The 13,825-nt window shown below is 33.7% G+C and overlaps 1 protein-coding gene across 6 annotated transcripts in view; it reads right to left on the bottom strand.

Moving 5' to 3' along the window:
- RTKN2 (rhotekin 2) overlaps nt 1-13,825 on the bottom strand; it is an 85,677-nt gene that overhangs the window by 42,790 nt on the left and 29,062 nt on the right. For all 6 annotated transcript variants that reach the window (XR_010838962.1, XM_067025542.1, XM_059055282.2 and 3 more), the window contains 3 exons: nt 11,378-11,436; nt 1,481-1,534; nt 112-229 (listed from right to left, as the gene is read on the bottom strand). Coding sequence is in view for 5 of the 6 variants with exons in the window: in XM_067025542.1 (XP_066881643.1) it covers nt 112-229; nt 1,481-1,534; nt 11,378-11,436 (231 nt within the window). In the remaining variant the exon portion in view is untranslated. The remainder of the gene's footprint in view (nt 1-111; nt 230-1,480; nt 1,535-11,377; nt 11,437-13,825) is intronic.

The raw sequence follows: 13,825 nt of genomic DNA, 5'->3' as shown, positions 1-13,825 counted from the left end.
TAAACATTTAAAGATTTTGATGCTTCAAAAATAATCCAATAAATTTGCCTTCCTTTGAAAAAGGTAGAATTTTAGATTCTTTTCATTCAATGAAGATTAAAAAATACTTACAATATGGTCACATTTTCAAAACATATATCTGTGATTGTTTTATCCACAATCACCATGTCAGTATCAAAAACTTCAGCTCCCATTTTGAATAAACAAAAAATGGCATAGTGCTGTGATCCTAGAGAAGAAAAACAACACAATGACTCATGTGATGAATCATGCCTATATTATGTTAAAATCTGCTTGAAAATGAAAATAATTAGCCTAAATATTTGCTAATAGATTCTTATTTTCCTACATTGTACACTGTAATCCTTTAACTTTTTATAGAGATTGTTTTGCCAATATATATTAATAGCTTGCCTAACTAAAGCACAACAATTAAAGTAGGGAGTATCAAAAACTAAAGTTAAAAATATAGGCCTCTCAGCAGCCTAAAGTAACCACCAAACTCACAAATTTTATTCCTAGACAACTCTTTAACCTTTAATTAATAGTAAATTTATTATTTTATGTATATACTATTACCCCTGTCATTTGGTTTCCAAGTATATTTTAAGAAAAATAAGTTTTCTATTATGAGAGGTTAGGAGCAAGCACGTTAACAGCAAAACATTTTCCACCAAACTGAAAGGGATGAAACCACAAAAACAATAAAAAGTAGACATGTGAACACAAAAACCATAGCTGCTGGGCCTTCTAATTTGATGATGTTTTTAAAAAGTATTAGGTGATTAAAGGAATGAAACTTCATTACTGAGAAAATGTACCTCTTCAGAAAAACTTGAACTCTCTACTGTAATCAGAAAGATGTACTTAATACCTGCATGTATTCCTTCGTAAAGTAATTTATATTTCCTAATTGGATAACAAATATACTAACCTGATTTTGGATTTTTCATATAAAACTAATTGTGCTCAATGTGATTCAGTTTTTAAAGTATGAGGAACAAAACTATCACAATAGACAGGAAAGATAAAGGATTATCATATCTTTTCTGCTTTGCCTCTAACAGCTAGAAATCATTTGAGGTTAATTTCCATGACCCACAATGCATGGATTTGGTAAAACTATATGAAGCCATAAAATGCTGAAGGGGAAAACAATCAGATCAAGCTAAAAATCTTTTCCTCTTACATCCTATTAAATAATCTGAAGTAAGAAAACAAGGAAGAAAGATCTCCAGGATCTCTGGTCAAATAATGTTGCCTTTACCATGACTCCTTAAACATTTCCTTTTATTGCACAATTCCCTTCTCTATTACCTGTTACTCACCATCCTTGCACAGGTTCCTATCAACAAGATTCCGCTTATTCTGTCAAATGACATCCCTTTATTTCAGTGGGGAAGCAGTGTTTTCTCCTAATAATCTCAAACTTACTACAGATTACAGAAAATATTTCAATGACAATTAAAATCATACATACGTTCCTTATTGCTGAAGTGATCAGAGTCTTTCCACATTAGTGGTATACGAATATCTATAGAGGAGGGGGAAAAGAAATGACAAGTAATAATTTTGGTAAATTTCATTTCTTAGAGTGAAATAAACCTATGGATTCTGACCATTAAAGCCAATATTTATTTATTATTTAAATATTCAAACACAATAATATTTTCTCTTAAAAACAGCTTAAACTAGGAATATAAAATCTGTTATATTTATTTTACTAAAAAACCCCACCAACTACTACTCAAGAAATTAATTGATTAAGAAAGGTCTGTAATAAGCTTTGCCATAAAACTTTCTTTTCATGATTTATGTTTTTGAAATAGGTGAAATTTGGGTAACCTAGTGTTCAATTTCTAGTTTGGGTAAGCAGTAGCAGCAAATGTGGTTAAATACATTTCAAAATCATAGAATAGTAGAGGTAGTAATGACTTTAGAACTTTTGTCCACTATGCAAACTTTAAAGATGAAGAAAATTAAGTTGTTTAAGATTGACTTGTCTAAGATCATTGGTTTCTGGGAGAGACCCAGCTCTTGACAAACAAATCCAAGATCTCTCCATTAAGAAGATTTAACTTGTCTACAAAAGAATTTGCAGATCTTTGTATATTCATGTTACAAACTGTAGCATTTTCCTTAAGAAAACTAAAAAGAGGAATGTATTACTTCTTTCAGGCCAAGAAAAGGGCGTACATTCTAAAAGTGAGCTAAACATATTTCTCTCATTCACACATTCTTCAAACTCCAAAGTGACTGTGTTAACAATCTTTATTCCGGAAATTAATCTAGAGCTTTCACACAGTCAAAATTTTGCCTTTCTAGTTTTCTCCATTCTTCCCTTTACTTTTAATACTAGGTTAACATTATGTAGTAACAATTTTCCTCTGACATTCTTATGCTATCTACATAGCTTCAAAGTTAGAGGATTAAGGTATTACCAAATAGATTAAGATGTGTGATTACAGCATAACACAGCACAGTTGAAATCTCAATGATAAAGTGAAGTTAGTTTTAATTTTTAATTTTGTACTCAGTACAAAAATGATATTGAACCTTTCTGGAAAATTTCTGTTTAAGACATTTCCTTATTACACATAGGAAGTTTATTTGCATATTTTTCATACCTATTAATTATGCCACTTTCAAATAATTATAAATCTTTCTGAACATAAGCTATTTGGCTACCTTTATGATGTGCTTCACTTTTAGATCCCATAATCTTTTGCCTATATTTTTATTTGTTTAGAATTCTAAGGTTCTTAGTGCCTATTTCCAATTCCCTTTCTAGAACATCTTTGTATTACTCCATCCCTAACCTGCCCAACCAGGTAGAAATGTATGAGTGCTCTTCCCACTGCTGCCTCAGCACTTTTGATAAAAATATGACTTATTGAGCTCTCCCCATGTGCCAAGCTAAACACTTTACATACATTTCATCCAACAATTTTTAAAATACATTTACTAATTTATGGTTGTGTTTTCATTGTCATTTGTCTCAAAGTATTTTTTAATTCCCTCTTCGATTTCATCACCGACCCATTGGTTTTTTAGTACCATGTTGTTTAGTCTCCATGTGATTGTTTTTTCGTGTTTCTCTTTGTGTGGTTTATTTCCAGTTTCATGCTGTTGTACACAGAAAAGATGCTTGAATAACTTTCTATCCTCTTAAATTTGCTGAGGCTTGCTTTGTGTCCTAGTATGTGGGTCTATCCTAGAGAGTGTTCCATGTGCACTTGAAAAGAATGTATATTCTGGATTTTTTTGATATAATGTCCTGAAAATATCATTTAAGTTTAAATGACTGTAAAAACACAACCATTCAAAATCTGTGGCATGCAGCAAAGGCAGTCCTGAGAGGGAAGTTCATAGCAATACAGGTCTTCCTCAAAAAACAAGAAAAATCTCAAATAAACAACCTAACCTACCACCTGAAAGAACTAGAAAAAAAAGAACAAACTAAACCTAAAGTCAGCAGAAGGAAGAAAACAATAAAGATCAAAGAGGAAATAAATAAAATAGAGATTTAAAAACTATTTAAAAAAACCCAATAAAAACAAGAGCTGATTTTTTGAAAGGGTAAACAAAATGGACAAACCTCTAGTCAGGCTCACCAAGAAGAGAGAGGACCCAAATAAACAAAATAAGAAATGAAAGAGAAGTAAGAATGGATACTGCAGAAATATAAAAAACCATAAGAGAACACTATGAACAATTATATGCCAACAAACTGAAAAACCTAGAAGAAATGGACAAGTTTCTAAAAACATACAGCTCACCAAAGTTGAATCAAGAATCAAGAAGAAACGGATCATTTGAACAGACCAATCACTAGAAGTAAAATACAATCTCCAAAAAAACCCAAAACCAAAAACAAAAACTCCAGGGGCTTCCCTGGTGGTGCAGTTGTTGAGAATCCGCCTGCCAACGCAGGGGACATGGGTTCAAGCCCTCGTCTGAGAAGATCCAACATGCTGCGGAGCAACTAAGCCCCTGTGCCACAACTACTGAAGCCCACACGCCTAGAGCCCATGTTCTGTGACAAGAGAAGCCACTGCAATGAGAAGCCCACACACCACAATAAACAGTAGCCTCTGCTTGCCTCAACTACAGAAAGCCCGCACCCAGTAACAAAGACACAACACAGCCAAAAATTTAACAAAAAAATAATTAAACAAACAAACAAAAACTACCTGCAAAACAAAGTCCAGGACTGGATGGCTTCACTGTGGAATTCTACCAAACATACAAAGAACTCACACCAATCCTTCTCAAACTATACCAAAACACTGAAGAGGAGGGAACACTCCCAAAGTCATTCTATGAAGCCACCATCACCCTAATACCAAAATCAGACAAAAGCACTACCAAAATAGAAAATTACAGGCCAATATCTTTGATGAATACAGATGCAAAAATTCTCAACAAAATATTAGCAAACCAAATCCAACAATGCATAAAAAAGACCATATGCCATGATCAAGTTGGATTTATCCCAGGGTCACAAGGATGGTTCAACATATGCAAATTAATCAATGTGATACACCACATCAACAAAAGAAAGGACAAAAATCACATGATTATCTCAATAGATGCAAAAACAGCACTTGATAAAATTCAATATCCATTCATGATAAAAACTCTTACCAAAGTGAGCATAGAGGGAACATATCTCAACATAATAAAAGCTATTTATGGCAAACCTACAGCTGACATAATACTCAATGGTGAGAAGTTGAAAGCCTTCTCACTAAATTCTGGAACAAGACAAGGATGCCCAATGTAACCACTTTTTTTTTTTTTTGGTCACACCTCATAGTTTGTGGGATCTTCCCCAACCAGGGACTGAACCTGGGCCCACGGCAGTGAAAGCACAAAGTCTTAACCACTGGACCGCCAGGGAATTCCTTCACCACTTCTATTCAATGTAGCATTGGAAGTCTAGCCACAGCAATCAGACAAGAAAAAAAGAAATAAAATGTATCCAAATTGGAAGGCAATAGGTTACATTGTCATTATATGCAGTTGACATGATAGTACATAGAAAGAACCCTAAAGACTCCACACAAAAACTATTAGAACTGATAAACAAATTCAGCAAGGTAGGAGGATACAAGATTAACATATAGAAATCTGTTGCACTTATTTACGATAGCAATGAAATACCAGAAAGGGAAAGTTAAAAGAAAAATCACTTTAAAAAATCACATCAAAAAAATAAAATTTTTAGGAATAAACCTGACCAAGGAGGTGACATATGCTGAGAACTATAAAAACACTGATAAAGGAAATTAAAGATGATTTAAAGAAATGGAAAGATATACCATGCTCTTGGATTGGAAGAATTAATATTGTTAAAATGGCCATACTACACAAAGCAATCTACAGAATTAATGCAATCCCTGTCACATTAATCCCTGTCACTTTATACCAAACTTGAATAATCCTAAAATTTATACAGAACCATAAAAGACCAGAATTGTCAAAGCGATCCTGAGGAAAAAGAACAAAGCTAGAGTCATAATTCTCCCAGACTTCAGACAATACCTCAAAGCTACAGTAATCAAAACAGCATGGACTGGCACAAAAACAGACATATGGATCACCAGAACAGAAAAGAGAGCCCAGAAATAAACCCACACACCAATGGTCAATTAATTTTCAACAAAGGAGGCAAGAATATACAATGGAAAAAAGACAATCTCTTTGGCAAATGATGTTGGGAAAGCTGGACAGCTACATGTAAATCAATGAAGTTAGAACACTCCCTCAACACCATACACAAAAACTCAAAATGGCTTAAAGACTTAAATATAAAACAGGATACCATAAAACTCCTAGAAGAGACCATAAGCAAAACATTCTCTGACATAAATCATACCAATGTTTTCTTAGGTCAGTCTCCCAAGGCAATAGAAATAAAAGCAAAAACAAACAAATGGGACCTAATCAAACTTAAAAGCTTTTGCATAGCAAAGGAAATCATAAATGAAGCGAAAAGACAATCTACGGACTGGGAGAAAGTATTGATATTTGTAAATTATGCGATCCACGAGGCCTTAATTTCGTAAACATATAAACAGCTCATACAACTCAGTAACAAAAAAAACAAGCAAGTCAATCAAAAAATGGGCAGAAATCCTAAATAGACATTTCTCCAAAGAAGACATACAGATGGCCAACAGGCACATAAAGATGCTCAACATCACTATTTTTTAGAGACATGCAAATCAAAACTACAAAAATTACCTGACCAGTGAGGTAGCATCTCATGCTGGTCAGGATGGCCATCATTAAAAAGTCTACAAATAACAAATGCTAGAGCGGGTATGGAAAAAAGGGAACCCTCCTACACTGTTGGTGGGAATGTAAATTGGTGCAGCCACTATGGAGAACAGTATGGAATTTCCTCAAAAAACTAAAAATAGAGTTGCCACGTGATCCAGCAATCCCACCCCGGGCATATATCTGGAAAAAACTATAATTTGAAAAAATACATGCACACCAATGTTCATAGCAGCACTATTTACAACAGCCAAGACATGGAAGCAACCTAAATGTCCATTGAGAGATGAATGAATAAAAAAGATGTGGTACATAAATAGAGTGGAATACTACTCAGCCATAAAAAAGAATGAAATAATGCCATTTGCAGCAATATGAATGGACCTAGATATTATCATAGTGAGGCAAGTCAGAAAGAGAAAGACAAACACCATATGGTATCATTTATATTTGGGATCTAAAATATGACATGAACTTATTTACAAAACAGAAACAGACTCACAGACATAGAGAACAAACTTACAGTTTCCAAAAGGGAAAGGCGGTGGGCGAGGGATAAATTAGGAGTTTGGGATTAGCAGATACAAACTACTATATATAAAATAAACAACAGGTCCTACTGTTTAGCACAGGGAACTATATTCATATCTTGTAATAACCTATAATAGAGAAGAATATGAAATAGGATATATGTACATACACACACATATATGTATAACTGAATCACTTTGCTGTATGCCAGAAAGTAACAAAACATTGTAAACTGACTGTACTTCAATTAAATATACATATATTTACTAATTTAATAGTCAAGTGACAGGATTTAATTGTTTACATTTGCATTTTTTTTCTTTTATTAAATATTTATTTATTTATTTGGCTGCACCGGATCTTAGTTGCAGCACGCGGGATCTTCATTGCTGCATGTGGGATCTTTAGTTGTGGCATGTGGGATCTAGTTCCCTGACCAGGGATTGAAAGCAGGCCCCCTGTATTGGGAACATGGAGTCTTAACCACTGGACATTTGCATTTGCTTGACTAAGAAAAATGTTAATAAACTTACTGGCCAGTTCAGTAAATATGTTTGTACCCATGGCCCATTTTCTTTTTCTTTTTAAAAATATATTTATGGTTTGTACTTTTAAAAATTAATTGTTTAGGGACTTCCCTGGTGGCGCAGTGATTAAGAATCTGCCTGCCAAGGCAGGGGACACAGGTTCGAGCCCTGGTCTAGGAAGATCTCACAGGCCACAGAGCAACTAAGTCCAGGCGCCACAACTACTGAGCCTGCGCTCTAGAGCCTGCGAGCCACAGCTACTGAGCCCACGCTCTAGAGCCTGTAAGCCACAACTACTGAGCCTGTGTGCCACAACTACAGAAGCCCGCGAGCCTAGAGCCTGCGCTCCACAACAAGAGGAGCCACCGCAATGAGAAGCCCGTGCACGGCAACAACGAATAACCTCCGCTCACTGCAACTAAAGAAAGCCCAGGTGGCAATGAAGACCTAATGCAGCCCGAATAAATGAATGAATCTTTAAAAATTAATTATTTAATATTTATAAGATTTTTGAGTATGTGAGGTAAACATATAAATATTCTTCTTATAAAAACAGTTCCAGCTCCACTTATATATTTAATAGGCCTTCTCTTCTTCACTGATTGAATGATGCCATCTTTATCATATACGCCATTCTGAGTAAGTGTCTTTTCCTTGGCTGTATGCTTTGTAGATCTAATTGAATTGTTACCTATCCTGATACCAATACCATTCCATCATAACCACTGAAACTTCATAATATACTTTACCATCTGTCAGAAATATATCCTTCCAAAAACGTCTCATTCTCTCTTGCTAATTTCTTTAAGTAAATCTTAGAAATAATGTGTCAAAATTCCCCCTCCAATGTTTTATTAGAATTCTAGTATCCAAAGTAACTTGGGAACTGTTAACTTTACAATACGCTATTTACATAGAGTAGCATAATACAGTTACCCTTATATTTTTATTAAGGTTATTCATGGGGGTATTTAATGCTTTGGTTTTTTGCTGTTTTATTGTAACTAGTTCTTGCTGGTGTTGAGAGCAGCTACAACTTTTTATGTATATATCTTGAATCTAGCCACTTTTACTGAATTCTTTATTAATTCAAACAATGTTTCAGTAAATTTCCTTATATTTTCTAGGTCTGCAATCTATTATCTTCAAATAGTACTCAATTTATCTATTTCTTTTCAGTAGTTTCATCTTTCATTCTTACTATTTTAGCTAAAATTTCTAAAACTCTGTTGTAATATTAATATAATAGACATTGTTGCTATTTTGTTCTTGACTTTAATGGGATCACCTTTATTGTTTTATAATTATGATTTGGCTGATGTCCTGTCAAAGGGCCTGCTTCGTGCTTGACCAGAATTGCTGACTCACTGCATTTCACAACTGTTCTTTTTCACAGCTATTCTTTTTCTAGTAGGGTGGTATTAACTATTTACACTATCTTGGAAGGAACATGGGCCCTTACTTCCTTTGCTGTACAACCATGCCCTATTGGTCAGTCTTGCCCTTTCCCATGCCTAGCTATGTCAGATCCTCAAGAGGAGAAGGTGGACATTTCTTATTTATTTCCCAGGTGGTCATGTACTGTTCAGATGGCAAAAGATGTGTAACTCATTAGCTACATTTTAAAATTCAGTCTCAAAGAGTAGAAATTCCTTCCAGCTTCTTGCAAATGGTTGACTTAATTTACAGTACTCTTACCTTTGTCTTTTTTTTAATGTCTTAATTGACACATTAATGGTAAAGTGAAAGAGCCATAATAGGATAGCTAACTTGATGCTATCAGGTCCTAGAAGTCTATCATTTTCAAAAGTGAAAACCGAGGTACTTTGTGAACTGATTTGGCTTTAGTCATCGAATTAGTAGTTAGTGAATAGCTTGAGACAATTACCATATGCAACTATTTGGTGCTGAGCAGAAACAATCGGGATAAACCTCAATTATTCTTTTTACTTTTATAAAGATCTGGCCAGTGAGTGGTGAAGCTAGAAATAGAAATCCTAGGTATCTCCTGGAAATCAGTGTAATCTCAGAAACATTATGAAACTTTGTTGCAAATATTCATTCTGATCAAAACAAAAGTCACATTTTCATTCCCATGTCAAAAGAAAATGGATTTATAAAGGTGAATTAGTTTTTAATGTTCTTTGTTTTTATCTTTCACAAATATACAGACAAGATATAATTAAGTCTAAGCAAAGATATAAATAAATTACATATGTATCCCATTTTCTGAGACTTCTGGCTCCTTAATTTAATTTAAAATTATCTTTTAAAAAGAGGAAACACATGCAGAAATAAGTTTAATTTCTATACTCGAGTATTCATGGTCAAGAAAATAGTTTTTTCTCTACTTTGAATGCTTTTATTTAAACACTCTTCTAAATGGAGAGTTAATGTTAATTTCATGATTGCTGTAGTCAATAAACTATTATGAAATTACAGTAGAGGCTAACTTTATCGTGGCATTCAGTCTTCAACAGCAATTTAACACATCTCATTTGTGTACTGAGTGGCACTACATCAGAAGCAAGGAATGGAGGATTATGTTTAGGTATTTTTAGCAAATCCTGTTTAAAGATCTATAATATTTTGTTTTTTCACATTAAAATGTATTGAACATAGTGAACAACTAATATGTAAAAGTGCTATATTTGGCATCAAAAGGATAAATAAGATATAAAGCATGTTTTATTCCATTCATAATTGGAAAGATGAAAACAAATATAAATAACTATAAAACAAGCAACGGATTTTTATATATAGCTCAGTTATTTTTCTGAAGAAATTTTGCTGAGGGTAATTCCTCTGATTTAGGACAATTATGTCATATGTAAAATTCAGGTATATCCTTCCTGTAGGAGAATTTTTAACATGAAGACATTTTTAAAAACAGTTCCTTGGGGAAAAAAAACAAAAAACAAAAAAACCAAACAGTTCCTTGGGTAAGAGGGCCTGAAATACAGCAGCAGGCTCCCTGGAGCTAAGAGAACAAGGCTTTTAGCCAATGAAACAAACTAGCTATTACTTAAGGACCGCTGGAGGTCTGCTGTTTCCAAAACGTACCAATGAGATAATATTTATAAAAGGTACATTATCTAACTAGCATACACATGAGTCAGCCATGTATCTATTCACTTCAATCTGTGGCATCTCCAAGCCATTGTCTTTAGCTTCCTTAACACTTTGGAGAAACTGAGACAACACAGCATAAGTGCCATCTAGTGGTAAAATGTCTCCTAACTGCATTAAGAATTCGGAGAAGGGAAAAACATTTCTAGCAGGGAACAGGGAAGGCTTTATAGATGAGCAAATAGATCCTGAAGATAATATAGTTATTTCAAGAGCTAACTGGGTATTAGGAACATGGGGTGTGTTGACAGAACAGGGAGAGACATGTCTGGCTAAAGCAGATAGCTTATGTATAGGAGTAGTGGAAGATATGACTAGAAAAATATTTGGGTCAGAATAGAAAACTCTAGGGGGAAGTCTAGTCTCTATCCTATGGGCAATGGAGTGTAGTCATCCATCCAATCAATATTCACTGAGTGATAACTACGTACAAACACTGTGTTAGCTCCTGGGTATATAGTGATGAACAAAGCAAACAGCGTTCCAACCCTCATGGAAATTCTGGAGTAGACAAAACGTTAAACACAGTATTGAAACTTCTGAGCAAAAAAGGAATGGGGAGTCAAAAGACTTGAGTTTGCAGCCCAGCTCAACCAAAGTCATTTAACCTCTGAGTCTATAGAAAAAGGGAACTACCCTACCTATTACACAGTGTTGCAGTGAGGAGAAAACTTCACAATATATGTAATATACATGAAACAGTTTTCTCAAATTGTAAAATTCTACACAAAGGTAGAGCATAATGATAAAAACAGTGTTTTAGAACAAATATTCTGATAGAGGTATGCAAAATAAAATGAAAAAAGACAATGGACATAGGGAATTAAAAAGCCCTACCAACTCTAGGAAGTTAGTTACTTTATAGAATTTATTCAGCAATAGAAAAATGATCCATTATAGCATACCTGATATGGCAATCTTTCCCTTACATGCTGTTCGTGCTTTACTTTCAAAATTCACATCACTGTCAAAAGAAAAAAAACCCTAATGAAAAAAAGGATCTTCTCTAATAAGCAATTGTTTTAACGAACTTTCACAAATGCCTAAATATTAAAAATAAACACATCATTGAATAATAATGACTTCCAGTTAATATAAACTATTTGACTCAAACTTTATGATGTTTAGCCAACAGTTAGCTGGCTTTAAAAGAAATATATAGAGCCATTCTCTTTGATTTTTTCGTACAAGCTTTACATTCCCTTTTGATTATATAATGGCTTACTCTACAACGAAAGGTTTTTGTGACCTCTTACATTTAAAAACAAGATGTACAATATTTGTACAGGTCCTAGGAAGTATAATACCTTGCGTCACCATTTCATAAATTATATTTCTAGCTTACCAGATTATAGTTGCCTGAAAAAGTTAATGAACTTCCCAACCATGAACGTGCTGCCCAAGAGTATCTTATCCTTATAAAATCTAACAAATATTTAAAAAATTACTCTCTGCTACATATTCATGTGTGGTAATATCATATTTCATTTCCTTGAAGTTCTAAAAAGCTAAGCATACACTGAAACAATAAATGAACTAAGTTGGCAAAGGAAGGGAGTAGCCCTCTAGAGAGAATAAAATGTGGAGAGGAAAACATTATCATGACAATAGAAAAGGTCTCAAAGGAAATTCTTGGGATATAAGACACTTCCAGGTCTGACTGTAGACTATACTATTATCATAAAAATTTTTTTCAGGGACTTCCCTGGTGGTGCAGTGGTTAACACTCCACGCTCCCAATGCAGGGGGCCTGGGTTCGATGCGTGGTATGGGAACTGGATCCCACGTGCATGCCACAACTAAGAGTTTGCATGCCACAACTAAGGAGCTCACATACCACAACTGAGAAGCTGGCGAGCCGCAACTAAGGAGCCCATGAGCTGCAACTAAGACCTGACACAACCAAATAAATAAATAAATAAGTACTTAAATATTTTTTAAAAATTATTTTCAAAATAGTTATCTTCTATTAGACCAAATCAATCCCATCTCTGAATAGTTATCCAATATCCTGTTTCCTAATAAACTGCATTTAGAGATTAGCATTCCGTTTCTAGAGCAATGTATCCAGGAGTATTCTTCTTTGCATTCTTTTTTGGCCTCTATTTAATTTGGATAGCCAATTAACTGCCAGTTAATTTAACTAGATACTTCAAATACATGGTAAGATAGAAATTTTTCATTTCAATACTGTTTTGATTCTAAAGGGCTTTTGGAGAAAGATTGGGTGGGAGTTTGAAGTGTATCTAACTAAGTTTCAGGAGAGTATGACACACCTTAACACATTTCAGTAGCCTTTTTAAAAAGATTGCATATATATTCATTATCATGCATCCAAATTTGAAAACAAAATATATCATCCCACTTTTTTTTACTCTTAGTGGATTAAGCACATAAGTATTACAGGTGAAATATATTCCAAAGGAGCAAAAAGAATTTACTGATGTATTGAAGTCAATAAGCTTATATCGGATATTTATATGGTATTTACAGAATCAAGCACTAGGTGTAACTAAAGTAATGTAGTAGACTTAAAGCCATAAATTTTCAGGATCCTATCTAATTACCTTATGGTCACACTGGTATTTAAGTTAAAATAGGAAATTCATTCAGTGAAAAATAAAAGTACTCATTATTTCAAAATAATGTTTCGTTGAATCATAAATTTTAAAAAGAGTCAAGTTCAGTATTTTATACTCAAGTTCAGTTTGTCATGTTGGAGAATTTTAGCTGGCTTATTAGTTCATCAGAGTGAAAAATTCAATTGAATAGTCTACTATGTTGTGGTGAAAATAATATACTGAAAGGCCCACTAGAAACCAAACACAAATCTCAATTTCCTCAAACTGGTACAAGAAATACAATATAAATACAGTTGGTTGGCATTTGCAATAGTTCTAAAAACACGTTCTATATGAGCAATGCATAATATAAATTCTTAAAATATTTATTTCAGTGAAAAAATACAAGGAAGCTCTAATACAGTGAGTAACTTGAGTATTATGGAATAGGTCATAAATTATGTTAAAATTGAAATCCATTAGGCATTATTAAATTGGATTAAACTTGAGGCTTTGGCAGATAAGTGAAATTCTAAAATACTAGAATCACCAAAAGCAAACTTGCTGAATATTTACCAAAAAAATTTTTCCCCTCCAAACTATTCGACCACCTGGCAGAGTACAGCTTTCTTCCCTATAAGTATAAAATTACTTGCATAGGCATTTTCAGGACCTGTCAACAAACAAATATTATCAAATTATAATATAAATCCAATTAACCATATAATCTTACAGAATGATTGTCTTTAAAAAATTGAGAGATGAACTAAAGTAATCCAGACTCATGTTTCA

Source organism: Kogia breviceps, chromosome 2, assembly GCF_026419965.1.
Source record: "Kogia breviceps isolate mKogBre1 chromosome 2, mKogBre1 haplotype 1, whole genome shotgun sequence".
NCBI lineage: Eukaryota > Metazoa > Chordata > Mammalia > Artiodactyla > Physeteridae > Kogia > Kogia breviceps.
The sequence above is the reverse complement of the archived record's forward strand: the minus strand, read 5'-3'. Positions and strand labels throughout refer to the sequence as shown.